This window comes from Stegostoma tigrinum, chromosome 31 (assembly GCF_030684315.1).
Source record: "Stegostoma tigrinum isolate sSteTig4 chromosome 31, sSteTig4.hap1, whole genome shotgun sequence".
In the NCBI taxonomy this organism is placed as follows: Eukaryota; Metazoa; Chordata; class Chondrichthyes; order Orectolobiformes; family Stegostomatidae; genus Stegostoma; species Stegostoma tigrinum.
In genome coordinates, this window is record NC_081384.1 from 40,098,801 (window position 1) to 40,124,714 (window position 25,914).

At 42.0% G+C, this 25,914-nt stretch overlaps 2 protein-coding genes across 4 annotated transcripts in view; one reads left to right on the forward strand and one right to left on the reverse strand.

Annotated features, from left to right (window-relative positions):
* The window catches only part of ddx42 (DEAD (Asp-Glu-Ala-Asp) box helicase 42), a 74,279-nt gene extending 52,226 nt beyond the window's left edge, over positions 1-22,053 (reverse strand). Inside the window, exons 1-4 of the mRNA XM_048560464.2 lie at positions 21,825-22,053; positions 7,386-7,613; positions 4,486-4,645; positions 485-546 (exon numbers count right to left, since the gene is read on the reverse strand). Of these exons, the coding sequence (XP_048416421.1) occupies positions 485-546; positions 4,486-4,645; positions 7,386-7,606 (443 nt within the window). The 5' untranslated portion in view covers positions 7,607-7,613; positions 21,825-22,053. The remainder of the gene's footprint in view (positions 1-484; positions 547-4,485; positions 4,646-7,385; positions 7,614-21,824) is intronic.
* Positions 22,054-22,430: 377 nt separating this feature from the next.
* strada (STE20 related adaptor alpha) overlaps positions 22,431-25,914 on the forward strand; it is a 96,624-nt gene continuing 93,140 nt past the window's right edge. For 2 of the 3 annotated variants that reach the window (XM_048560984.1, XM_048560989.1), the window contains exon 1: positions 22,431-22,500. The gene's annotated coding sequence lies outside the window, so the exon portion shown is untranslated. The remainder of the gene's footprint in view (positions 22,501-25,914) is intronic. The other variant, XM_048560987.2, reaches the window with a different exon arrangement.

Sequence of the window (25,914 nt, forward strand, 5' to 3'; positions counted from 1 at the left end):
TGTAAGGATAGCCTGCATTACTGGAGATGACACTGTGTAAAACATTTCTACATTTTCATTACAATTTAAGGTGAAATAAAATGTAACAACTTTTGTTTTTGAAAATGTTGAGAAAACTAATCAATGTTTCAAAGCCAACACAAGCTAGTTCATGGGCATCTTCCATTGCAGGAATCATTATTTCCATGATGCAGTAAAAGATTCCTCTAGGCTCTCTGTATTACTTTTCAGTAAGAAACTTGCTTAGGAAGCATTTTGTTTGGCTATCCTGATTTCAATTACGATTACTTTATGTAATTAAACATGAACTGTACTGGAAAAGGATTGTCAATTTTATGTTTTTTCCCTTTTACGTAAGAAGACTAAGACATATTTATTAGTTCTGACAGGTGAATAATAAAGCACAGCTTACTGTAACAATGCAGTTACACATGAGTTGTGAGAAATTAAACAGTGGAAATTAAAGAGTAGAAGTGTTCCTTACTTTGCATTTTTCTTCTCAAACTCCTTTTCATCCAACCTTTTTATATCTTTTGCAGCCTGGTCCTAGAAAACAAAAAGGTACCACAATGAAAATCATAATCCTTTTAGTTAGTCGCTCTAGTTAATGAGGTGAATTATTTGTCACATTGCACGACCATTATATCAATTCATTTTATGCACCTTGAGGAAAATTAGCTGATTGCTGCTCTAATTTCTGCTGTTCCCAATGGTGTGAACCATATTTTCCATATCCCCAGTGTTAATACTTTAGTTAGCTATAGTCCCATGAACAAGGGCCTGCTAACTTTTCTGAGTGGATAAGCATTAACGAATATTAGTCGCTATTTAGCATAGAGGGGTCAATGTCTTGTCCAATTTCAAACTCTCCACATATATTTACTAAAAGATATGCTTCAGCTGAAACTGAGATCATCTAACTCTGTAACGAACACATATTGAACACAATGTGACTCACTCATTTGAACAGTTGTTGCAAATTTGACCAAGTGGAAAATTTCTATTTTATTTGCTCAAGTCTTGTTTGGTTATTATGTGGTTCATTTTTGTCTCTGTTACAAGTTGTTAAATTGAAACTAAATAGCCAATTCCACTAATTCCTGAGGACTAGAAACATTAATTACTTCGCAAGCATGTCAGAAGACAACGACATGGTGAGGACTGTTATGAAGTGTTATGAGGAATGGTGAGTCTTTTCAGCACAGTTCGTAGAAAAACAATGTACCCTATTAACCCCTCAAAATTCTTATATACCCCTTTCTGATTTATAAACCCAGATGACATTAGAGTTATTGATGTCCATGTTACTCTGGGACAGTACTTTGGATCAATATTTTATAATGAGCATTCAGGAGTGTAATTGGAGACCACGTACAGTTAATCTTACTTTTCATTGTCTCCAGTACACAGTATATGAGATTCACTCAATACATAATGGCCTAGGATTTTGGCTTTGTAAAAGATGCCAGATGGTGTGTTTTGTTTTGGAAGATTACAATTCACCTTCCAAGCTTAGGGAAGAGCCAGCATGTGTGGAGGTTAAAGCATGTTGATTTTGGGGAACTTCAGTTACTTATGTATGAATTGGGAAGATGTTGGAGAAAAGGAAGAGGAGGGGAGAATTTCTGAAGTGTGTTCAGAACCTCTTTGACTAAAATATTCTTGGGGTTCAACTGAAACAGAGATATTGCTAGCTTCAGTGATGGGAATGAGATAGGCCAAGCGGACAAACTGTCAGTGGGGGATTGTTACCTATTGTATATGCAAGAGTGACTATTTTTTTTCTAAGGTTTGGATTAGTAATGCAGAACTGCAATGGTAAAGATTGGAAAGAGATGAGAAGGCATCTAACCAGGCCAAAACAAAACCAAATACTGGCAGGGAAAAACATAACAGGAAACGCATGATTTTAAGGGTTTTTTTTCTTTCAGGACAGGCTAAGTGCATTCCAACAAGGCTGATAAGTAGGATGTAAGGACAATCCTAGTAACTACAGGCCATTTAATACAATATCAGAAGAGGTTGGTTTTTAAAAAACAATAAATACAGAAAGAAAGTTAAGAGGCACTTACAGATAGTAGGAGCTGCAGATGCTGCAGAATCTAAGATAACAAGGTGTAGAGCTGGATGAAGAAGGGTCTAGGCCCGAAACGTCAGCTTTCCAACTTCTCTGAGGCTGCTTGGCCTGCTGTGTTCATCCAGCTCTACAACTTGTTATCTCAGGCACTTAAGAGAAGTTTGAGTTAAGAAAGAATAGCTTGCACACATTTGTAAAAAGCAAAGTATGCTTAACTACACAAGAACTATAAGTAGTATGCAATTCAAACCCTCAAGCCGCCTGTGCCATTTGACATGATCATGGTTATCTCATCTTGGCCTCAACTCAACTTTCCTTGTCTGTTCTCCATAATCCTACAACCCACTACAAATGAAAAACCTGCCTATTTACACAAGGTCCCAACATTGAGACACAGCAGGGTAGTGAATTCCACTACCTTGTGAGAAATAACTTCTCATCATCTGTTAAATTCTGCTACCTTTATCATAAAACTATGATGTCTTATTCTAGATTATCAAAGTAACATCTATTCTTCATCTACTTTATCAATTCCCTTTAGCACCTCAGAGTCATGGAGTCATGCAGCACAGAAATAGAGCCTTCAGTCCAACCAGTCCATGCCCACCATAATCTCAAACTAAGCTAGTTCTACCTGCCTACGTTTGACCCATATCTCTACAACAATTTCTTATTTATGTACTTATCCAAACATCTTTTAAATGTTGTGACTGTACCTGCATTCACCACTTCCTCCGATAGTTCATTCCACACACAAAACACTCTCACATGTGAAAACAAAGAATAAAGAAAATTACAGCACAGGAACAGACCCTTTAGCCCTCCAAGCCTGCACCGATCCAGATCCTCTACCTAAACCTGTCACCTATTTTCCAATTACCTGTATCCCTCTGCTCCCTGCCCATTCATATATCTGTCTAGGTACAACTTAAGTGACACTATCGTGACTGCCTCTACCACCTCCACTGGCAACGTGTTTCAGGCACCCACCACCCTCTGCATAAAGAACTTTCCACACATATCTCCCTTAAACTTTTCCCCTCTCACTTTGAAACTGTGACCCCCTAGTAAGTGAGTCCCCCACTCTGGGAAAAAGCTTCTTGCTATCCACCCTGTCTATACCTCTCATAATTTTATAAACATTACCCTTCACGTCTTTTTTAAGTGTTTCTTCTCTCACCTTAAAAAAAGACCCTTTGTCTTGAAATCCCCATCCTAGGGAAAAGGAGCTTGACATGCACTATATTTATATGCTTCTATAAAGGTCACCTCTCAACATCCTATGCTCAATGCAAAAAGTCCCAGCCTATAAAAACTCTGCTTATTACTCAAAGTCCACATTCCCGGCAACATCCTTGTAAATCTTTTCTGAACCTCCACTAACTTAATAATATCCTTCCTATAACACGGTGACCAGAACTGGACATATTACTCCAGAAAAGGCTTCACCAACATCCTGCACAGCCTTATCATGACATCCCAACTCCCTTAATCAAAGATCTGAGCAATGAAGGCAAGCGTGCTAAATGTCTTCTTAACCACCATAACTACGTGATGCAAACTTCAAAGAATTATGTATCTGAACCCCTAGGTCTCTTTGTTCTACAACAGTAGCCAAGGACCTACTTTTAATTGTATAAGTCACTTAGGTCTTGTCTCATTTTACTAATCTCCAGACAGTATAGGTCTACACTGCACAATCTGTCTTCATTAAGACAAGAAAAACCTCATCTCTAAAATCAATCTAGTGAACCTCCACTGAATTAATCTTTGACTCTGATTAATCGAAATTAATTTTCTAATGAACTAACAGTGAAGTCTGATGAAGGAAACACAAAGGATGTTGTCTTCATGGTTTTTAAGGTAGATTTGTCATAAGCGTAAAGGCTGGTTAACAAATATGCTCATGGAATAGGATGACCAGTTTCAACTCAGATTAAAAAACAATGGCATAAAGCAGAAGAAGGTGAATCAACTAAACTGTTATGTTTCTAGATTGGAGGAAGGCAGACAGTGGTCCTCCTAATAGTGAATGCTAGGCCAATGTTCATTTGGATATATTGATTTGGATAATGCTAAATTTGGAAATATGGCAAACAAGACTCCGCTAATCAACTACAGTAGGACACACATAGGCTACTAGAATGAACAGACAAACAGCAGATGAAATTTATTAGAGAGAAGTACGGAGCTTGTTATACCTTAGTTTTGCAAAACATAAAATGAGACACATATGAAAATGTGCAGGAATAGACAACCTGAGAATTTATGTGCACACTTTTTTTTCATCAGAACACAATGAGACCAATTAGCAAAGGATGTGGGATCTTGATCATCAGACAGTGGGATATTGAGTATAAAAGTTAAATATTAGCACAAAATAAAATGAAAAACAATATAAAGACCACCTCCACTTCAGCCATGTATGCATCCAAAGGATCTTCCTCACTGTCTTCAGAGTCATCAGCTTTAGAAGCAAACTGTTGTCTGGTTGGAGAATTTTCTGCAGGGATGTAAGGCAAGTCGACACTTGCTGAACTGTCATCTTCGTCATCATCTTCAAAGTACCTAGAAAACCCAGCTCAACAATGTGAAGTTTTCTGCAGAGATAGAGGCAGTACAAATTACAGATCTTTCAAACCACAATGAAACAGAAGAAATTGTAATAACATACCAAACTGCACTGATTTGTTATCTTAAGCGAGGGAATAATGGAATTAATTGCGGTCTAATATTTTCCCATAATAAATAAATTTCATCCAGGAAATAAATGAATGATGCCAGACTGACATGTAAGCCAGACCAGGAAAGAATGGCACATCCCCTTACTTAAAGGATATTAGTGAGCAGATGGCAGTCGTTGCAGTCACCATTACAGAGACTGGCTTTCAATTTCAGATTTTATTGGTTAAACTTAGATTGCACCAGCTGCAGCGGTGGGATTGAAACCCTGATTCCAGAACATTAGCCTGGGCTTCTGTATTATTAGCTTCTCAATCTGCCATCTCCTCAATAATCTGTCAGAAACATGGACAGTTCTTCAAATCGGCTCTGCTCCAAAGAGAACAGCCCCAGCTTTTTGAAATTTAGCTTGTAACTAAAATACTCATCCCCTGAAACTATTCTGGTAAATCTGTTCTAGGTACTGTCAAAAACCCTCAATTTGCCTAAAGTGTGGTGATCAGTAATGGATCCAGTTACCAAGACAGGGTTTGATAACATTCCGTGTAACTTCTAGGCTTTTCTACTCGATGCCTACTTATGGTGCCTAAGATGCTTTGCTAATTACTCTCAATGTGTTGTCACATTCGAATGTCAATGCACCCCCATTCCGTTGCTGCACATTCTTGGGGCTGGATCTCACCATGTGACATGGCCCCTACATTTCCAGATAAAAATTCAGAAAGGAGACCATGCAGGGGAAAAATGGCCTGCTTTTGTTTAAGGATCAGTTGGCCGTTGGCTGCAGCCAGGATTTCCACCCTTCAGGGAAAGGAAGTCTGCTTGAGGGAGTGCCATCCAAACTGGATCTCTAGCCACTCTTGTTCTGGCAGCACCCAGTGGGAGTCGTATCCACTGGTGAAATACAGGCGGTTCCCCATGAAGATCTTCACTGGAACTGGACATCAAAGTTAATATGGGAAATTCTGCTGTCCAACTCCTACAGACACAAACGTGCAAGAAGGCCACAAGCTGCACTTTACGTCTGTTCCCACTTTCAAACCTGCCAGCAGGCCAAAGTGTAAAATTCAGCTCTTAAAAATAGTGACATTCAGTCTCCATTGCAATTTCTAATCTCTTCTGCCAAAAATGTATCACCTCATACTTTTCTTCATTAAAATTTTTTTGTCTTTACGTATATCCTGTTGCAGACTACTTGTATCATTCTCACTGCTTTCAAGTCCTCAATCATCAGCAAATTTTGACATTGTCATCATAGGATCCTAGTCATTGAGGAACTTCAGTCTATCATCCTTCATTCTGTAAAATAACTATTAACTCTGATGATATTTTTAATCTAACTGAACACTGATGCTCCTATGTAATGAACATCAATTTTGTTAGCCAGCCTCCTCAATTCCACATAAAAACTGAAAATGCTGGAAAAATTCAACAGTTCTGGTAGCACCTGTGAAGCATGAAACAGGGTTAACGTTTCATGTCCAAAGACAGCATTTTTGGTTTTTACTTCAGATTTCGAGCATCTGTAATATTTTGCATTTTGAGTCCTTAATTGCCTCAATAAGTTTTTTTATTCTTTCATGGGATGTGGTATCTGTGGCAAGGCCCTTGAGAAAGTGATGGTGAGCCGACTTCTTGAATTGCAGTAGTCAACCTGGTATCTGTACCGTTTTCTACAAATGAGTGCTTTGTTCTTTTTTACTAAGAAGCAACCACATTGTTGTGGATCTCAAGTTACATACAGGATAGACAACGTAAGGGCAACAAATTTCCTTCCCTAAAAGACATAGATGAACAGATTACACCTGATGATAGTTTCATGTTCACCTATGCTGAGACCAGATTTCAATTCCAGCTTTAATTAATTGAATTTAAATTCCTACAACTATCATTTAAATCACATGTCTTCAAGACACTAGCGTGGGCTACTGGAATACAAGCCCAGTGACATTACTACCATCTTTCCTATATATCCCATCAAATGACTATTGCCCATGTTTTGAACTCAGACTAAGGATACTTGAACTTTTTATTTGCTCAATTATAATTTACAAATGACACTGGGCTTGCAAACACCACAAAATCAAACAGTATTAACATTTTGAATCCAAAGATACTTTTCAGTTCCGTTTTTGTTATTGTTGCTTCAGGTTCCTAACATCTGCAATATTTTGCATTTTTTGAGTCCTCAATAAGTTTTTCTTAAATTCTTTCATTTGATGTGGCATCTCTGGAAGAGCCTTAGAAGGTGATGGTGAGCCTCTACTTGAACACCTGGTATCTGTATTGTTTTCTACAAATGAGTGGCTTGTTAGGCTTTTTCACAAGAATTTCATGACAGAAGAAAGAAAGAAAATGGCATAAAAGTCAGAGGTTGGACTTCAATTGGAAATTTTGAAAGAAAAAATTAGTAATAAATTTGCTTTATGAAAACCTCAAGAGGTACAGGACCAATGCAAGGAAATGGAGTTAAGATATGGATCAGCCATTGCTTAAATCGAAGGGAACAGCTGTCAGAGCCTGACTAGCTTCCTTATGTTTGTACTGATAGTAAGGTGACTTTCTTTCTATTTTACCCTCTGATTAGTTTACATAATCTGCAAACAATTAACAAAAAAATACTCACGCATTTTCTTCATCGAAGTTTGGACGTTTAGAACCCACTTTATAGAAACAAGGTGTTTGAGCAGGCTGCGTTTTTCCATAGCCTGCTGACGGGCCCAGCACACCAAATACTGAGTGCGCTGCCTTTGGCAGCTTTGGCTCTTCTTTCTTCCCAGGTGTAATGGCAAAGCCGCCAAAACCAAATCCCCTCTTTGCTCCACCACCTCCTTTATTCCAATTCATTGTTTAGCTGCATAGACATAAATCAAGTGTCAGAGAATCTCCCCAAAACATGTCCAACTGAATATTTCAGTTTATGGACAAGTACATACAGGAGAAGATTTTCTCCACTATCACAATAACAAACCATTTGGATTAAAAAGGAAAATGAATAATGAAAATGTCACCTCAGAGAAAATACAGAACAGCAGGAGTAATATATCCAATACATTGTATATCTATGAGAAAACTATTCAATACGGTCACGTTAACAGTCAGTGAAATATTTGACAATCATCAACTGGGCTCACAGTTCTAAGGAAGACAGCTTATTAACAGGACAGCTGGCAAAGAAATAAATATCAAATATTTAAACAGTTACACTGGCAATATGTTTTATAAAATCATTAACAACCCTTGTATGTGCAGCATACTACACATGAAAGACACAGGGTTAGAGTAACAGAAAGGGAATATCAAAAGAAATTTACAGAAGTTATAAGAACATAGATAGGAGCAACTGTAGACTGTAAGGTCTTTCAAGCCTATTCTGACATTCAATAATTGTGGTTCTTCATCAGCCTTAACTTCACTTTAACACCTGGTCCTGATATTCCTCGATTCCCTAAGACACAAAAAAACTGTTTGTCAAAGCCTTGAATACCTGTACATTCAAGACTGGAGCATTCACAGAACCCTAGTGTGCAGATTTCAAAAGATATCACAACACTTTCAGTGGAAAGAAATTCCTAACTCAGTACGAAATAATTGGCCACTTATCCACAACCATGTCCAATGTACTATATTCCCCTGCCAGATCAAACAACCCCTCATCCTAAGGCCATCAGAATCTTGTCAAATTGTTAAAGCAGAGAAGATCATTCAACCTATCATGTCTGCACTAGTTCTATGACCTAACATCAATTATGTCTTTTCTTCATATCCTCATGTCATTTTTACCCAAAAATGCGTCCTCTTGAATGCCTCAATTCAACTTCCCTTCACATTTCCAGCCAAGACATTCAACACCCTAACCATTCAGTGTGAAAGATTTTTCTTACGTCATCCTTGCTTCATTTGTAGTTCACTTCAAATCCATAGAGATGTTGTTCGGTTCACCGAGCTGACAGGCTTTCATGCAAACATTTCATCTCCCTTCTAGGTAACATCTTCAGTGCTGTCTACCCTCCGTTCAAGTGTTGTTGTTCTATCCCGCTCTGAATTTGCATGATCCAGTCTGTCATGGTGGGTAGTCCTGTTTCCAGTTATAGATTAGATTAGATTCCCTACAGTATGGAAACAGGCCCTTCGGCCCAACAAGTCCACACCGCCCCTTGGAACATCCCGCCCAGACACATCCCCCTATAACTCACACACCCCTCAATGTTACAGGCAATTTAGCATGGCGACCCTATCTTATATTAGAAACACATCAGAATGGACTACAAGATTCCTACAACCTCTTGGAATAAAGATAGCACACAAACCAACAGCCACACTTCGCCAGTTACTCTCCAAAACGAAAGACCCCACACCCACAATGAGTAGGACAAATGTAATATACAAAGTACTATGCAGCAACTATGAGAAACACTACATAGGACGGATGAGCAGGAAATTACAAACTGGATGGTCTGCCCTTGGGCCGGACTGGAACCAATGTCCTTGAAGGTGCTTTTGCTAATACTGTTTGGGGAGGGTTTAAACTAATGTGGCAGGGGGATGGGAACCAAATACTGGACAGGTTATTGGACAGAAAGGAGGTAGTAACTAAAGCCTGTAGGGAACTAGGTAATGAAGTCAGTGTGACTAAAGGGAAGAGTAGGCAGCAGATGATGAACACAAAGGGACAGGTGGTCTGAGGTGCATTTGTTTTAAAGCGAGAGGTGTAGTAAATAAGGCAGATGAACTTAAGGCTTGGATCCGTACCTGGGAGTATGATGTTGTTGCTATTACTGAGACTTGGTTGAGGGTAGGGCATGATTGACAACTAGATGTCCCAGAATATCAATGCTTCAGACGGGATAGAGAGGGAGGAAAAAGGGGTGGAGGAGTAGCATTACTGGTCAAAGATTGAAGGAGGGCACTATGGAGGACTCGAGCAGTGAGGCAATATGGGCAGAACTCAGAAATAGGAAAGGTGCAGTAACAATGTTGGGGCTGTATGACAGGCCTCCCAACAGCGAGCGTGAGATAGAGGTACAAATATATAAACAGGGTATGGAAAGATGTAGGAGCAACAGGGTGGTAGTGATGGGAGATTTTAGTTTTCCCAACATTGACTGGGATTACTTAGTGTTAGGGGTCAAGATGGAGCAGAATTCGTAAGGAGCCTCCAGGAGGGTTTTCTAGAGCAGTATGTAAGCAGTCCAACTTGGGAAGGGGCCATACCGGGCCTGGTGAATGAGCGCAGTCAGGTGGTTGGAATTACAGTAGGGGACTACTTCGGAAATAGTGACCACAATTCTGTAAGTTTTACAATACTCATGGACAAAGATGAGAGTGGTCCTAAAGGAAGAGAGATAAACTGGGGGAAGGCCATCTATACCACAACTCGGTATGGATCTGGGGGATGTAGATTGGGAGAAATTGTTTGAAGGTAAATCCACATTTGATATGTGGGAGGCTTTTAAAGAGAGGTTGATTAGCGTGCAGGAGAGACATGTTCCTGTGAAAATGAGGGATAGAAATGGCAAGATTAGGGAACCATGGATGACAGGTGAAATTGTGAGACTAGCTAAGAGGAAAAAGGAAGCATACATAAGGTCTAGGTGACTGAAGACAGACGAAGCTTTGGAAGAATATCAGGAATGTAGGCCGAATCTGAAACGAGGAATTAAGAGGGCTAAAAGGGGACATGAGATATCTTTAGCAAACATGGTTAAGGAAAATCCCAAAGCCTTTTATTCATATACAAAGAGCAAGAGGGTAACCAGAGAAAGGATTGGCCCACTTAAGGACAAAGAAGGAAAGTTATGCGTTGAGTCAGAGAAAATGGATGACATTCTTAATGAGTACTTTGCATCGGTATTTACAAGGAGAGGGACATGATGGATGTTGAGGTTAGAGATAGATGTTTTATTTCTCTAGGTAGGTAACAGGTATCTTGGTAGCATTCTTTAGCACGGGTGAGGTCCCGGAGGACTGGAGAATTGCTAATGTTGCCCCCTTGTTTAAGAAGCGTTGCAGAGATAATCCAGGTAATTATCGACCAGTGAGCCTGACGTCAATGGTAGGGAAACTGCTTGAAAAGATACTGAGGGATAGGATCTATTCCCATTTGGGAGAAAATGGGCTTATCAGTGATAGGCAACATGGTTTTGTGCAGGGAAGGTCATGTCTTACCAACTTAATAGAATTCTTTGAGGACATGACAAAGTGGATTGATGGGGGAAAGGTTGTAGATGTCATATACATGGACTTCAGTAAGGTGTTTGATAAGGTTCCCCATGGCAGGCTGATGGAAGAAGTGAAGTTCTGTGGGGTCCAGGGTGTGCTAGCTGGATAGATAAAAAACTGACTCAGCAACAGGAGACATAGAGTAGTAGTCGAAGGGGGTTTCTCAAATTGCAAACCTGTGACCAGTGGTGTTCCACAGGGATCTGTGCTGGGACCACTATTGTTTGTGATATACGTAAATGATTTGGAGGAAGGTATAAGTGGTCTGATTAGCAAGTTTGCAGATGACACGAAGATTGGTGGAGTAGCAGATAGTGAAGGGGACTGTCAGATATTACAGCAGAATATAGATAGATGGGAGAGTTGGTCTGATAAATGGCAGATGGCGTTCAATCTGGGCAAATGCAAGGTGATGCATTTTGGAAGATCTGATTCAAGAACAAATTATACAGTAAACAGAAAAGTCCTCGGGAAAATTGATGTACAAAGGGATCTGAGTGTTCAGGTCCATTGTTCCCTGAAGGTGGCAACGCCGGTCAATAGAGTGGTCAAGAAGGCATACGGCATGCTTTTCTTCATCAGACAGGGTATTTAGTATAAGAGTAGGCAGGTCATGTTGCAGTTGTATAAGACATTGGTTTGGCCGTTTAGAGTACTGCGTACAGTTCTGGTCACCACATTACCAAAAGGATTTGGATGCTTGGGCAAGGTGCAGAGGAGGTTCACCAGGATGTTGCCTGGTATGGAGGGCACTAGCTATGAAGAAAGGTTGAGTAGAATTGGATTATTTTCATTAGAAAGGCAGAGATTGAGGGGGAACCTGGTTGAGGTCTACAAAATCATGAGGGGTATAGACACAGTGGGTAGCAAGAAGCTTTTTCCCCCCAGAGTGGGGGACTCAATTGCTAGGGGTCACGAGTTCAAAGTGAGAGGAGTAAAGTTTATGGGAGATATGCATGGAAAGTTCTTTACGCAGAGGGTAGTGGGTACCTGGAATGCATTGCCAGCAAGTGTCTTTTAAGATGTATCTGGACAGGTACATGGATGGGCAGGGAGCAAAGGGATACAGACCCGGAGACATGTTTAGACAGAGGATCTCGATTGGCTCAGCCTTGGAGGGCCAAAGGGCCTGTTCCTGTGCTGTAATTTTCTTTGTTCTTAGTTCTTTGAAATTCTCCACCAGAATACACGAACATCAACTTGCAGCAAAACAGCACAACCAACTCTCCTTCATTTCAATACACAGAACATAGAACAGTACAGCACAGTACAGGCATTTCAGCCACGATGTCGTGCCGAACCTTTACCCTAAACCAAAGGTCTATCTAAACTCCACCCCTACCTTATAATATCATCCATATGCCTATCCAATAGCCGCTTAAACGTCCCTAATGAGGCTGACTGCACTACCTGTTCCAAGCCCCACCGCTCTGAGTAAAGAACATACCTCTGACGTCTCCCTTATATCTACCTCCACTCACTTTAAAACTATGCCCTCTCGTAATAGCTACCTCCACCCTAGAAAAATGTTTCTGGCTGTCGGCTCTATCTATACCTCTGATCATTCTGTTGACCTCTATCAAGTCACCTCTCATCCTTTGCCATTCTAAAGAGAAAAGCCCTAGCTCTCTTAACCTTTCCTCGTAAGACCTTCTCTCCATTCCAGGCAACATTCTGGGAAATCTCTTCTGCACCATTTCCAACGCTTCCACATCTTTCTTATAATGAGGCGACTAGAACTGGACACAACACTCCAGATGTGGCCAAACCAGGCTTTTGTATAGGTGGAGCATAATTTCACAGCTCTTGAACTTAATCTCTCTTTCAATGAAAATTAACACACTATGTGCCTTCTTAACAGCTCTATCCACCTGGGTTGCAGCTTTCAGGGAAAGGTGGACACGAACCACAAGATCCCTCTGCTCCTCCACACTGCCAAGAATCTATCCGTTAACCCTGTTTTCCGCTTTCAAAGGTGAGCTTCCAAAATGAATTCAACACAGACAGACATCAGTTTAACAGACAAAGTTACAGTATTAGGACAAGGCAAAATAAAGAGAACATGAGAATTTCTGGAGGCCTGGTTTTCAGCCACCGGTGCGATAAACACTTCATGTTGAAAAGACTCCATCTGCACACCAATATGGCACAAAACCAGAAACAAGACTTCTGGCCATTACAGACTGGACCAGATAAATTCAGAGTAGGACAGAACAACAGCCCTTCAAAAGCGGCTAAACAGCACTGAAGATGTTACCTAGAAGGGAGATGAAATGTTTGCATGAAAGCAAGTCAGCTCAGCGAGCCAACCAACAACTCCAACCACAACCACAGCTACAGATCTTTGTTAAAATATTAAAGTTCAAATCTATTCTCATTCCCTCTCATTCTTTTTTCATAAAGATACCCTCTCATTATTCTAAACTTCACAGTATCAGCCAAATTTTCTCAGCCTCTCATCACAAGACAACTCTCTTGTCCCAGCAACCAATCTATGGAACCTTCTCTGTACTTAAAACAAGTATATTCTTCTAACAGGTATATTCTTCTTTAAAAACGATTACCAAAACAGCATGAAAATCCAGAAGTAAAATCCAAAAATGGTGAAAATATTCAGCATGTCACGTAGCGTAGAGAGGAAGTGTTAATGTTTCAGATTAAAATACATTGCCATCCTGTAATGACCGGTGTCCTGACCTTTTCCTACGTCTCTACATCAACTTTATAATCCCCTACATTATATACGATTGGCTACATTGCAGCCCATCACTTCAACTATTTATTTTTCTCTGTATCCTCTTTGTGGAATTCTCGCAGTTTACTAGCATTGTATTGACGTTTTGTATTGTCAGAACACTTAACAGATTACCCTTGATTTCTTTGTCCAATTAATATAGATTGTAAATAGCCAAGTTCCCAAACTTTGGGAACTCCAGTAGTCACAGACTGCAAACTTGAAAATTAAATTCTACTCTCTATTTCCTGTCCAATCACTCTTCCATGCAGAAAAATTGAATCCATATCCATGAGTACTTACCATAAAATCCTGACGTGTGGAAACAGGCCCTTTGGCTCAACAAGTCCACACCAACTCTTGAAGCATCCCACCTGGACCCATTCTCTTATAACCCACCGAAGCTACACATCCCTGAGCACTACAGGCAATTTAGCATGGCGAATCTGCCTAACCTGCACATCTTTGGGCTGTGACAGAAAACTGGAGTACCCGGAGGAAACCGATGCAGGCATGGGAAGAAAGTGCAAACTCCACAGAGACAGTTGCCCGAGGGTGAAACTGAACCCAGGTCACTGGTACTGTAAGGCAGCAGTGCTAACCGCTGAGCCACTGCGCCACCCTCAGGTGTGCAGCTTAGGCGAATGCTTTTGGGAATCCAAATATACATTGCCTGGCACACTTCCATCTATTCTACCAGCTAGCATTACCAAAAAACTCAAACTTATCAAAGATGATTTTCCTTCTGCAGAACCATTTTGCCCTGTTCTAACCATACAATAACTTTCTAAGCACACCGTTAAGATTTCCATAAGAGATTCAAGCATTTTCTGGAGGACTGATGTCAGCCTAAGTGGAACTAAATTCCCTGTGTTGTCTGTTCCTTCCTTCCTTCCTAATCAGCAGGGGAAAATGCCATAACTTTCAATCCACAGGTATCATTTGATAATCTAAGGAATTCTGGGCAATTACAATCACCAAATTCAATATTCCCATAGCTACTCCTTTTCAAGGCTGTGGGCTATCACACTCTCGGGAATTTTAGCCCTTTGTGTTTATACAATGCTTTCTTTTCAGCTGATATCAATTACTTTAAGTTTCTTATGCTTTTGAGCACTTGCTTATTCTCCATTTCTGGTATGTAACTTGCATCTCCTCCAGGAACAGAGATGAAAAATATTTGTTCAGTGTTTCTGCCACCTAGGCATTCCTCATGGTAATTTATTCTGGCTGTTTCTAAGGGAGAAATATAAGGGACAAATATTTTCCTGTGCCCCCCTATTTTTTTTTTAAAAGACCTGTTATATCCTTGGATATATTCATATTCTACTCCCTTTTTATCAACTTTCTGGTGGCTTTTTGCTGATTTCTACAAAACTCTTAATCTTTTATTTTACCACTATTTTTTCCAGATTATAAAACTTCTTCTTTTAATCTAATAGCTTTAACCACCCTGGGTTTTCTTTATCAGATCTTTTTGTTTCTAAAATGTACTTTTGTTTAACATTTTGAATTGTTCTCCCTTTTGTTTATCACTATTTGTCAGCTTTCCGTTCATTCCCATGTAATTGGTTTTGATTGAAAGTCTTAATTGAGTTTAGGTTATATTATTTCCAGACTAAAAAGGGGATATTTTTGTGTTATAAGATAACAAGGTATACAGCTGGATGAACACAGCAGGCCGAGCAGCATTAGTGGAGCGGGAAAGCTGACATTTCGGGTCTGGACCTGATGCTGCGTGACCTGCTGTGTTCAACCAGGTCTACGCCTTGTTATCTCAGATTCTCTCGCATTGGCAGTTCCTACTATCTCTGAAACTATTTCTGTGTTATGATCTGTTTTGAATTACAGAGAACTTCTACAGTTTATGAACTAATGCAATGAAATAGTCTTGACAACTCCTCACTGTATCAGTTAAAAGAAAATGAATAAGTACCAACGTGACAGTATGGTGCACCCATAGAAATGGCATAGAGACAGCACCAAAGGAAGTAACAAGCAAAGTGGATAAAACAGATCCCAGGAAACGGGAAGGACATGGATTTCCATCAAACATTTGACTAGGTGCCATATCAACAGTTATTAACAAGAGCAGCTCAGGGTGTAGGGATAATAATAATAAAGCACGGACACAGGACTGTTGAGCTAGCAGGAAATTGTATAAATAGATGTCCCATTTTGGGCTAAGAAGACATAATAATAAGTGTACAGGGATCAGCACGAATTTCTCAACTACTTTCAATAATACTCAAGATTGTAAAAAGATGTTTTATTAAGATTCATTGGACCAACTCACAAGAACAACCATTTAAGGGCAGAAATCAACATTTATTTGAGGGAGCAGATCCTGACTGGTTGGCAAGTGATCTTTGGCTGGTAAAGGCATTGTCATAGAGAATGGATAGAGGATCAGCTAACTAATAAAATACAGACATGGGATAAGGCAGTCACTTTCTGGATGCCAACCTGTAACTAGCAGCATGACACAGGGATGAGGCAGGGAGATTAATTCTTTACACTATTTACCAAGGACTTGAATGAGAAAGTGAATATATTGTAGTCAAGTCTGTGAATGACACAAAAATACATGGGAAAGCAACTGGCTAGGATGACACAGAGTCCACAGAGAGATAAAACGCACTTTAGGTAAGCGGGCAAAAACGTGGCAAATGGAATATAATGAGGGAAAATGCAAATTTATGCACTTTAGCAACAAGAATAGAGCAGGTGCATATTATTTAAACAAAGCCAGACCAAAGGAAGGTACTGAAGGGAGGAATTTCCTCAGCCATGAATCAGAAAAAGCCAGCATTCAACTTCAGCAGGTGATAGGGAAGGTAGATTAAATGTTGGCCTTTTATTTAAAAGGAGCAGAGCATTAAAATAGGGAAGTTTTGCTGAAACTATACAAGGCACTAGTCAGACCACAGCTCCTGATCTAAAGGAGAATATACCAGCATTGGAGGCAGTCCACAGATAGTTCACTAGGTTCACACCAGGTAAGGAGGGCTATATTATGAGGACAGGTCGAGGAGACTGGGACACACTCATTGGAATACAGAAGAATAAGAGGTGACCTTATTGAACTGTACAAGATTAAGGAACTCGACAGGTTACAAGCAGAAAGGTTGCTTCCATTGTGAAAGAGTTTACAACCAGAGGACATAATCTCAGAATAAAGGGTTGCACATTTTAGACTGAAATAAGAAGGAATTTCTTCTCTCAGAGGATTGTAATCCATGGAATTCTTTATCAGAGGGCTGTAAAAGCTGTGACATTAAGTACATTCAAGGTTCAGAAAGACAGATTTTTAAGCAGTACAGAAATCAAGGGTTATTGGGAAAAAGCAAGGAAATGGAGTTGAGGATTACCAGATCAGATATCTCACTGAATCATGAAGCAGACTCAACGAGCTGAAATCCTACTTTAGTTCCCAACTTGTAAGGTAACACTTCTACCTCTTGGTTTTTAAAGTGTTAGATTAGATGGAACACAATCTAATGGATGTGAGTTTGCTCGGTGAGCTGGAAGGTTAGTTTTCAGACGTTTCGTCACCATTCTAGGCAACATCATCAGTGAGCCTCCGATGAAGCGCCAGTGTTATGTCCCGCTTTCTATTTATCTGTTTAGGTTTCCTTGGGTTGGTGATGTCACTTCCTGCATTGGTGATGTCAATAGAAACTCAACCTGAGCTACAAATCTTCTCAAAACTCGTTAACACCATCTAATTTACCAGTTTTAGTTCTTCATAACTAATAATACTCCCTGGAAATCCAACAAAACGGTTTATGTTGACAGTTCACTTCAACACATTGGTATTGACAAACATCACATATCTATATAGGTCCCTGGCAGTCATATTATTAGCAAGTTCAGTCCCAGATGACTGTTAAAATTGGGTCAGACCGGAACGTGGATTTGAAACCACAGTTAGATCACCCATAATCTTATTTGAATGAAAGAAAAGACTCAAAAAGCCTTCATTTTCTTATCCATACAGAAAACTTCATACTGAAATTATCTCAGTAGCCATTTGCCCTGCACTTCATAGAGTCCTTCCAGCGCGGAAGCAGGCCATTTGGCTTATTTAGTCCACACTGACCCTCTGAAGAGCATCCCACCCAAACCTCGACCCCCATCCCAATCCCCAGCCCCATAGTTCTGCATTTCCCATGACTAATCCACCCAACCTACACATCGTTGGGCACTGTAGGCAATTTACCATTGCCAATCCAGCTACCTACACATCTTTGGATTATGGTAAGAAACTGAAGCACTTGGAGGAAACCCATGCAGACACGGGAAGAACACACTCTTTGCATAAACAGTTACCTGAGGGCAAATCAAACCTGGGTCTGTGGTGATAAAATGTGAGGCTGGATGAACACAGCAGGCCACGCAGCATCTCAGGAGCACAAAAGCTGACGTTTCGGGCCTAGACCCTTCATCAGAGAGCGGGATGGGGAGAGGGAACTGGAATAAATAGGAAGAGAGGGGGAGGCGGACCGAAGATGGAGAGAAAAGAAGATAGGTGGAGAGAGTATAGGTGGGGAGGTAGGGAGGGGATAGGTCAGTCCAGGGAAGACGGACAGGTCAAGGAGGTGGGATGAGGTTAGTAGGTAGATGGGGGTGCGGCTTGGGGTGGGAGGAAGGGATGGGTGAGAGGAAGAACTGGTTAGGGAGGCAGAGACAGGTTGGACTGGTTTTGGGATGCAGTGGGTGGGGGGGGAAGAGCTGGGCTGGTTGTGTGGTGCAGTGGGGGGAGGGGACGAACTGGGCTGGTTTAGGGATGCTGTAGGGGAAGGGGAGATTTTGAAACTGGTGAAGTCCACATTGATACCATTAGGCTGCAGGGTTCCCAGGCGGAATATCAGTTGCTGTTCCTGCAACCTTCGGGTGGCATCATTGTGGCACTGCAGGAGGCCCATGATGGACATGTCATCTAAAGAATGGGAGGGGGAGAGGAAATGGTTTGCGACTGGGAGGTGCAGTTGTTTGTTGCGGACTGAGCGGAGGTGTTCTGCAAAGCGGTCTCCAAGCCTCCGCTTGGTTTCCCCAATAGGCCCTCCAACCCCACCACACCCGGCACCTTCCCCTGCAACCGCAGGAAATGCTACACTTGCCCCCACACCTCCTCCCTCACCCCTATCCCAGGCCCCAAGATGACATTCCACATTAAGCAGAGGTTCACCTGCACATCTGCCAATGTGGTATACTGCATCCACTGTACCCGGTGTGGCTTCCTCTACATTGGGGAAACCAAGCGGAGGCTTGTAGACTGCTTTGCAGAACACCTCCGCTCAGTTCGCAACAAACAACTGCACCTCCCAGTCGCAAACCATTTCCACTCCCCCTCCCATTCTCTAGATGACATGTCCATCATGGGCCTCCTGCAGTGCCACAATGATGCCACCCGAAAGTTGCATGAACAGCAACTCATATTCCGCCTGGGAACCCTGCAGCCTAATGGTATCAATGTGGACTTCACCAGTTTCAAAATCTCCCCTTCCCCTACAGCATCCCTAAACCAGCCCAGTTCGTCCCCTCCCCCCACTGCACCACACAACCAGCCCAGCTCTTCCCCCCCCCCACCCACTGCATCCCAAAACCAGTCCAACCTGTCTCTGCCTCCCTAACCTGTTCTTCCTCTCACCCACACAACCAGCCCAGCTCTTCCCCCCCCCACCCACTGCATCCCAAAACCAGTCCAACCTGTCTCTGCCTCCCTAACCTGTTCTTCCTCTCACCCATCCCTTCCTCCCACCCCAAGCCGCACCCCCATCTACCTACTAACCTCATCCCACCTCCTTGACCTGTCCGTCTTCCCTGGACTGACCTATCCCCTCCCTACCTCCCCACCTATACTCTCTCCACCTATCTTCTTTTCTCTCCATCTTCAGTCCGCCTCCCCCTCTCTTCCTATTTATTCCAGTTCCCTCTCCCCATCCCGCTCTCTGATGAAGGGTCTAGGCCCGAAACGTCAGCTTTTGTGCTCCTGAGATGCTGCTTGGCCTGCTGTGTTCATCCAGCCTCACATTTTATCATCTTGGAATTCTCCAGCATCTGCAGTTCCCATTATCTCTGGGTCCGTGGTGCTGTGAGGCAGCAGTGCTCACCATTCAGCCACTGTGCTGACCAATTGCAGGATTGTGGGCATTTTCAATGAACACATTCAACAGTAATACTGACAAAAGGGACAATTCTCAGGACACTCTTTACTCCGGTCAATATTGTTCAACAGCAGTTGTCATCGAGAAAGATAGACTCACCCAAGACCCTCCCTACTTGCTATCATAATATCTGGACTCTTAAATAATCTGCTTTAGTAGTACAGCTGTACCTGGGAAAGCTTAAATAAAACAGCACTCTCAACCAGGCCTATAATTCACAATGCAGAAACAGCTCAAATAGATTTCAACTTTGAGACAGTCCCTTGGCCACCACACAAAAATTTTTAATATGGTTAGTAAAATATTTGGAAGTCAAAATTACACCTCTGCCAGTCTGTTAACAAGGTAACTAGCAAACAGACAACACCTGAGAAGAATCATTAACATTTCAGATCAAAGCCTTTCAGGGAAAAGAGGGAATTATAGACCAGTTTGCCTGACATTGGGAGCAGGGAAAATGCTTGTGTCTTTATTATATATTTAATAGTGCAGTACTTGGGAAAAAAAAGTGGCATGATTGGGCAACGTCAGCATGGATTTACTAATGGGAAATCGTGCTTGACAAACCTACTGGAATTTTTCAAGGACCTTACTAGTAGAATTGTTGAGGAGAGCCAGTGTTTGGTAAGGTCCAATATAAAAGGAAACAACATGGGATTGGGATTAGTGCACTGACATAGATATTGAACTGATTGGCAGACAGGAAACAAAATAGGAATGAACAGGTCATTTTATGAGGGAAAACTATTGACCAATAGGGTTCAACAGGGATCAGTGCCTGCATCCCAGCTGTTCATAATATATATTAATGGTTTAGATTAGGGAAGTTTGTAGATTATACAAAACTGAGGGAATTGCTGGGAGGAAGAGAGATGCTATGGTTTGATTTGGACAGTTTGAGAGAGTGGGGCAATGTATGGCAGATAAATTGGAATATGAATAAACGTGAGGTTATCCACTTTGGTAGCAAAAACAAGGATGATTATCAGAATGGTGATAAATTGGGGAAGGGGAGAAGTGCACTGAAACTTGGAGACGTTGCACACTAATTGCTGTAAGTATGCATGCTGGTGCAGTTGGCAGTGAAGAAAGCAAAGGTTGGCCTTCATAGCAAGGCAATATGACTACAAAAGCAGGGCTGTCCTGGTGCATTTTAAGGCCATAATTGAGGTATTGTGTAGAGTTTTCATTTGATTATTTAAGGAAAGATGCTATGTCTTAGGAACGAGCACAGGAAATGTTTACCAGATTGATTCGTGGGATGCAGATAGAACCGTATAAACTAGAGATTGAGAATGTGAAGAGATCTTATGGAAGTCTATAAAAGTTTAAGAGGATTAGATGGAACAAATGCAGGGTGTTCTTGTTGACGGGGGAAGTCCAGAACTAGAGGCCAGCCATAAGACTGAACAGAAATGCCTTTTCCCACCCGAGTGGTGAACTTATGGAATTCTGCCATAGAAAATAATTAACAGAAAAACACCATCTCTTCAAGGAGTTCGACATAGTTCTTAGGGCTAAACGGATTCGAGGGTATGAGGAGAAAGCGAGAAGGGGCTACTGAGTTGATGATCAGCCACGATCATATTGAATGGCGGATCATACTCGAAGAACTAAATGGCTTTCACTTGCTCCTACTTTCTATCTGAGAAATGCGTTCGAAGGAGTCTCCGATCCAAATTCTTCCGCGGATTCCCCCTCGTTAGGCCTGTCACGATTGTAATATTAACTCGCTTGGCCAGCTCTAGGTACCTGCCGGTGCTCGGTATTTAAGCAGGACAGGTAAACGGTGCAGGTATACTGCTTAGATTTAATTGCTCGTGTTCGCAGTGTTGTAAACACCACCCGGGACGGGGAGAAGGCCCAGATCGAGCGGAGGGTCCAAATCGAGGCCCCAGGAGCCTACACTAGGGAGGACGAGCACTTGGCAGTTACACACCTTGTGACAACAGCCCGACCCTTTGTCTGCCCTCGGCTGCAGGCGCCACCCGGCCCAAGGAAATGGAGAAAATCCTCGAACGTCGTCGCCACCACCGAGCCGCAGCTCCCCACGCATGCGCACCCCTCGCCTCTTCTTTCCCCCACCTCACACATTTCACTTTTTTAAAAAACTGATTATTTTCCATTCATTTCTCTCAGAAATTGCCGGGCAGTGGAGGGAAACTTATAAATTCTGTATTTGGAGATCGCACAGTGCCACTTACGAAACTTCTTTTAATCAAACTGCCTGACGTCACTAGGTCAAGGGGTAACGCGGTTTTCCGGTTACTTTTGTTTTCGGAAATGACGCTGGAAACCGCAAAAGAGGCCGGGAGAAAATAAAGATGAAGGAAAAATAATTTCTGACTGACAGAAAATTTCAAAATACGAAAAGAGTTCAGGTCCGTGGTCTGGCGATGTCTAGGACCAAGCCGTGGCCGGTGAACTCTGACCTTATTTGCCGAAGGGTGGCGATTGACAGAGCACTAATCCAATCAGAGATAGGGACCTGTGGTACCGGACATGTCAATCATGGGTTCGGTGCCAATCGAAATAGTGATAGAAGGCGGGATTTCCGCAGGTGGCGGGTAGCCGTGAAGAAACGGGAGACGGCAGCGGCGGGCTCACGAATTGAGGTGAGTACAGGGACAAGATTGAGTTGACTCGGCTTGGCCCGTGGGGTTGCAGAGATAGAGCCACATGTATGCGGTTCTGAGGAAAGGTCACCGGACCCGAAACGTTAACTCTTCTTCTTCACTGATGCTGCCAGACTCGCTGAGCTTTTTCAGCAACTTTGTTTTTGTTCCTGATGTACAGAATCCACAGTTCTTTTGGTTTTTATATGCGGGCTATATTGACCAAACAGTCTGACTCTGCAGCATTAACCTGCGGCCAGGGCTGACTGTCAGAAAACGACAAAAACTCTTTACACTGCTCAGCTCAACTCAAATCAGCGCTGTGGGAGCGCCGTGCCAGAGGAGGGCTAGGAGCCTGTTTTCATGTTTTATGAGATTCAAAAATGTCTTTATGCCATTCTTTTCCTTTCTTGAAGTGTAGTGAGCTGTGCAAGCTATCGTGTATGTGGACGCCCTAAAAAGAGCAAATGTGTTAAATAATCAATGAATTGTTGCTAGGTATTAATGAACACCTATGTGTTTGATGAGCCTGGCATGGACTTCTTACTGTGTTTTGAAAAGTTGGTTTACCCTTGATTAGTTAGATTGAATTGCACTATAAAAACCTGAATGAATTGATAGTATCTAATAAAACAGTGCTCCCTGTAAATTCTGTCTGAGGGGAAGTATTTCAAAAAATGGTCATTGGAAAAAGTTGCTATGTAGCATTTACATTAAATCAAGTTAATCGGGCAGAGTCAGGATGGTTTTGCAAAAGGGAGGTCATGTTTGAGGAAGTAATGTGCTGTGGATGGAGGGGAACACGTAAAAAACTGAACTTGATTTCCAGATGGAAATTGTGAAAGGTTATTGTGGAAAATGAAAGCTCATGGTGTAATTGCTAGCTTATTGTCATGGTCAGAACTTTGACTGGATAACTGGAAGCAGAACGTAGGGTCTCTTTCAGTTTGGCAGTATGGAACGACTAATGGGCTGGTGCTTGGACCTCAACTGTACAATTAATAGAAGTGACTAGGATGAAGGGATGGACTGTTGCCAAATTTGCTGTTATGCACGTATATGTGAGAAAGTGACATAACAAGGAGACTGCAAAATGATGCAGGTAGATTACGTGAATGGCCAGGTGAAGTATAATATGGGGAAAATGAGAAAAATGTCTATCTTAACAGGAAGGATTTTAAAACAAAAAGACAACTCATCTAAACGGTGAGACACTGCAGAGGCCAGAGATGCAAAAAGATCTGGGTGTCTGCTAGTACACTAATTGAAAAAGTTTAGAATGCGGGTACAGCAGTTAATTAGGGTAACTTATAGAATGTTACTGTTTAATGCAAGAGGATTTAACTACAAAAATTGTGAATGCATATCTAGCATTCTGTGTACTGTGTTCGTCACTTCATTTACAGAAGCATGTAAATGCTTTCTAGTCAGTTTGGAGACTTACCAGACAAATAGCTGAATTGAGTGGATTGTCATTTAAGCAAAAGTTGGACAGTCTAGGTTTATTTATGGTGGAGTTCTGAAGAGCGGGGTGGGGGGGTGATCTTGATTTAAAACATAAGACTTTGAGAGGTCTTGACTCAGTAAGTATAGAGCTGGTGTGCATTCTTTTATTAGAGTTAAGAACTAGGGGTTACTGTTTAAAGCTCAGACGTCACCCGTTTAAAATAATCTGAGGTTTCAGGTTCTTTAGAACTCTTTTGAAAATGTGGTAGCAGAATCTCTTGTATTTTTTAAAGCAGACGTCGATAGATTCTTGATAACGGGTAGAAGATTGGAGTGAATCGATGACCTAGTGGTATTATCTCTGTTAATCCAGAAACCCAGATAATGTTCTGAGGACCAGGGTCCGAATCCTGCCAGGGCAGATGGTGGAATTTGAGCTCAATAAATACCTAGAAACAAGAATCTAATGATGACTGTGAATCCATCATCAATTGTCAGGAAAAAACCCATCTGAATCACGAATGTCCTTTTAGGGAAGGACCTGCCATCCTTAGCTTACGTGTGACGCAACCCACAGCAATGTGGTTGACTCAGCTGACCTCTGGGCTGTTAGGTATGGGCAATAAATGCTGCCCAGCCAGCAATGCCCTCCTCTTGTGAATGAACAAAAAAAAGGAAGAAATGTAGAACTGTGGTTACAAAACAATGGATTGAATAACCTACTCTTGCTCCTTCATATTGATACTCTGGTGGGGTACAGTAATTGCATCTTCCTCTCCTCCCATACCATGTTCCTCATTCTGTAACCCCAAGATGGTGTCATTAACTCTGACACTGAGTAGGCTGTCAGGGGACTTGTGTTCTGGGATGCAGAAAATAAGAGACTCCAACTGTACTGTCTTCTACGCCCGGCCACAACATTGCATTTTATTCTCAAATTCAATGGCTCCTGTATCAGTGGTCACTTTTGCTTATCCTCCATTTAGCCCTGGCTATTGGGGTGGCACAGCAACACTGGTCAGCATTATTAGCTCGCTGCACCAAGGACCTTTGTTCGATTCCACCCTTGGAACTGTCTGTGTTTGTATGTTCTCCCCATGTCTGCATGCCTTTGCTCTGGCTTCCTCGCACGGGATAGGGATAGGGTGGGTCTGGTTTGGATGTTTTTCAGGAGGTCAGTGTGGACTCGATGGGCCAAATGGCCTGCTTCCACACTGTAGGGATCCTATAATTCTTTAAGCACAGTATCAAGAAGCTTGAACTTGGGTGGATATGTGTCAGGGTTGTAGCTCATTCATTGCTATCTGATCTCTCACTGCTGCACGTCATCTTATGAAAAAAATGTGAATTACTTAGCCCCAGGGATGTGACTGTCTCTCTGAATACAATACTGAATTAGACCCCTCAAACTTCTTTTTCTCTTCTCCCCCCCCCCCCCCCCCCCCCCCCAGCCTGCACTTTGTGTGCATTTTTTCTTCAAAATATAGGGCAGCACAATGGCCCAGTGGTTAACAATGCTGCTTCAGTGCCAGGGACCTAGGTTTGATTCCAATCTCTGCTTGGAGTTTGCACGTTCTCCCCATGTGTTCCAGGTGCTGCAGTTTCCTGCCACTGTCCACAGATGTGCAGATTAGTTGGGTTGGCCATGCTAAATTGCCTATTGTGTCCAGGGATATGCAGGCTAAGTGGAGTGACCATGGGAAATGCTTGGTTACAGGGGTGGAGCGGGATGATTTGTGGATTCAATGGGCCAAATGCGGCTACCACATTGTACGGATTCAGTATCTCGCACCACCACCACCATGACCCTATGTATAGCAGTGTTTTAAATTTGGACTCTAGCTCATCAACTCTGAGGTGATGTTTCTCAAGCTCTGGACACTTACTGCTGATGAAGTTGCCATACAGTTGGTGTTGATCACTAGCTTTCAGAAACTGGAGCAGCATCACATCACTTGCATCTTAGTT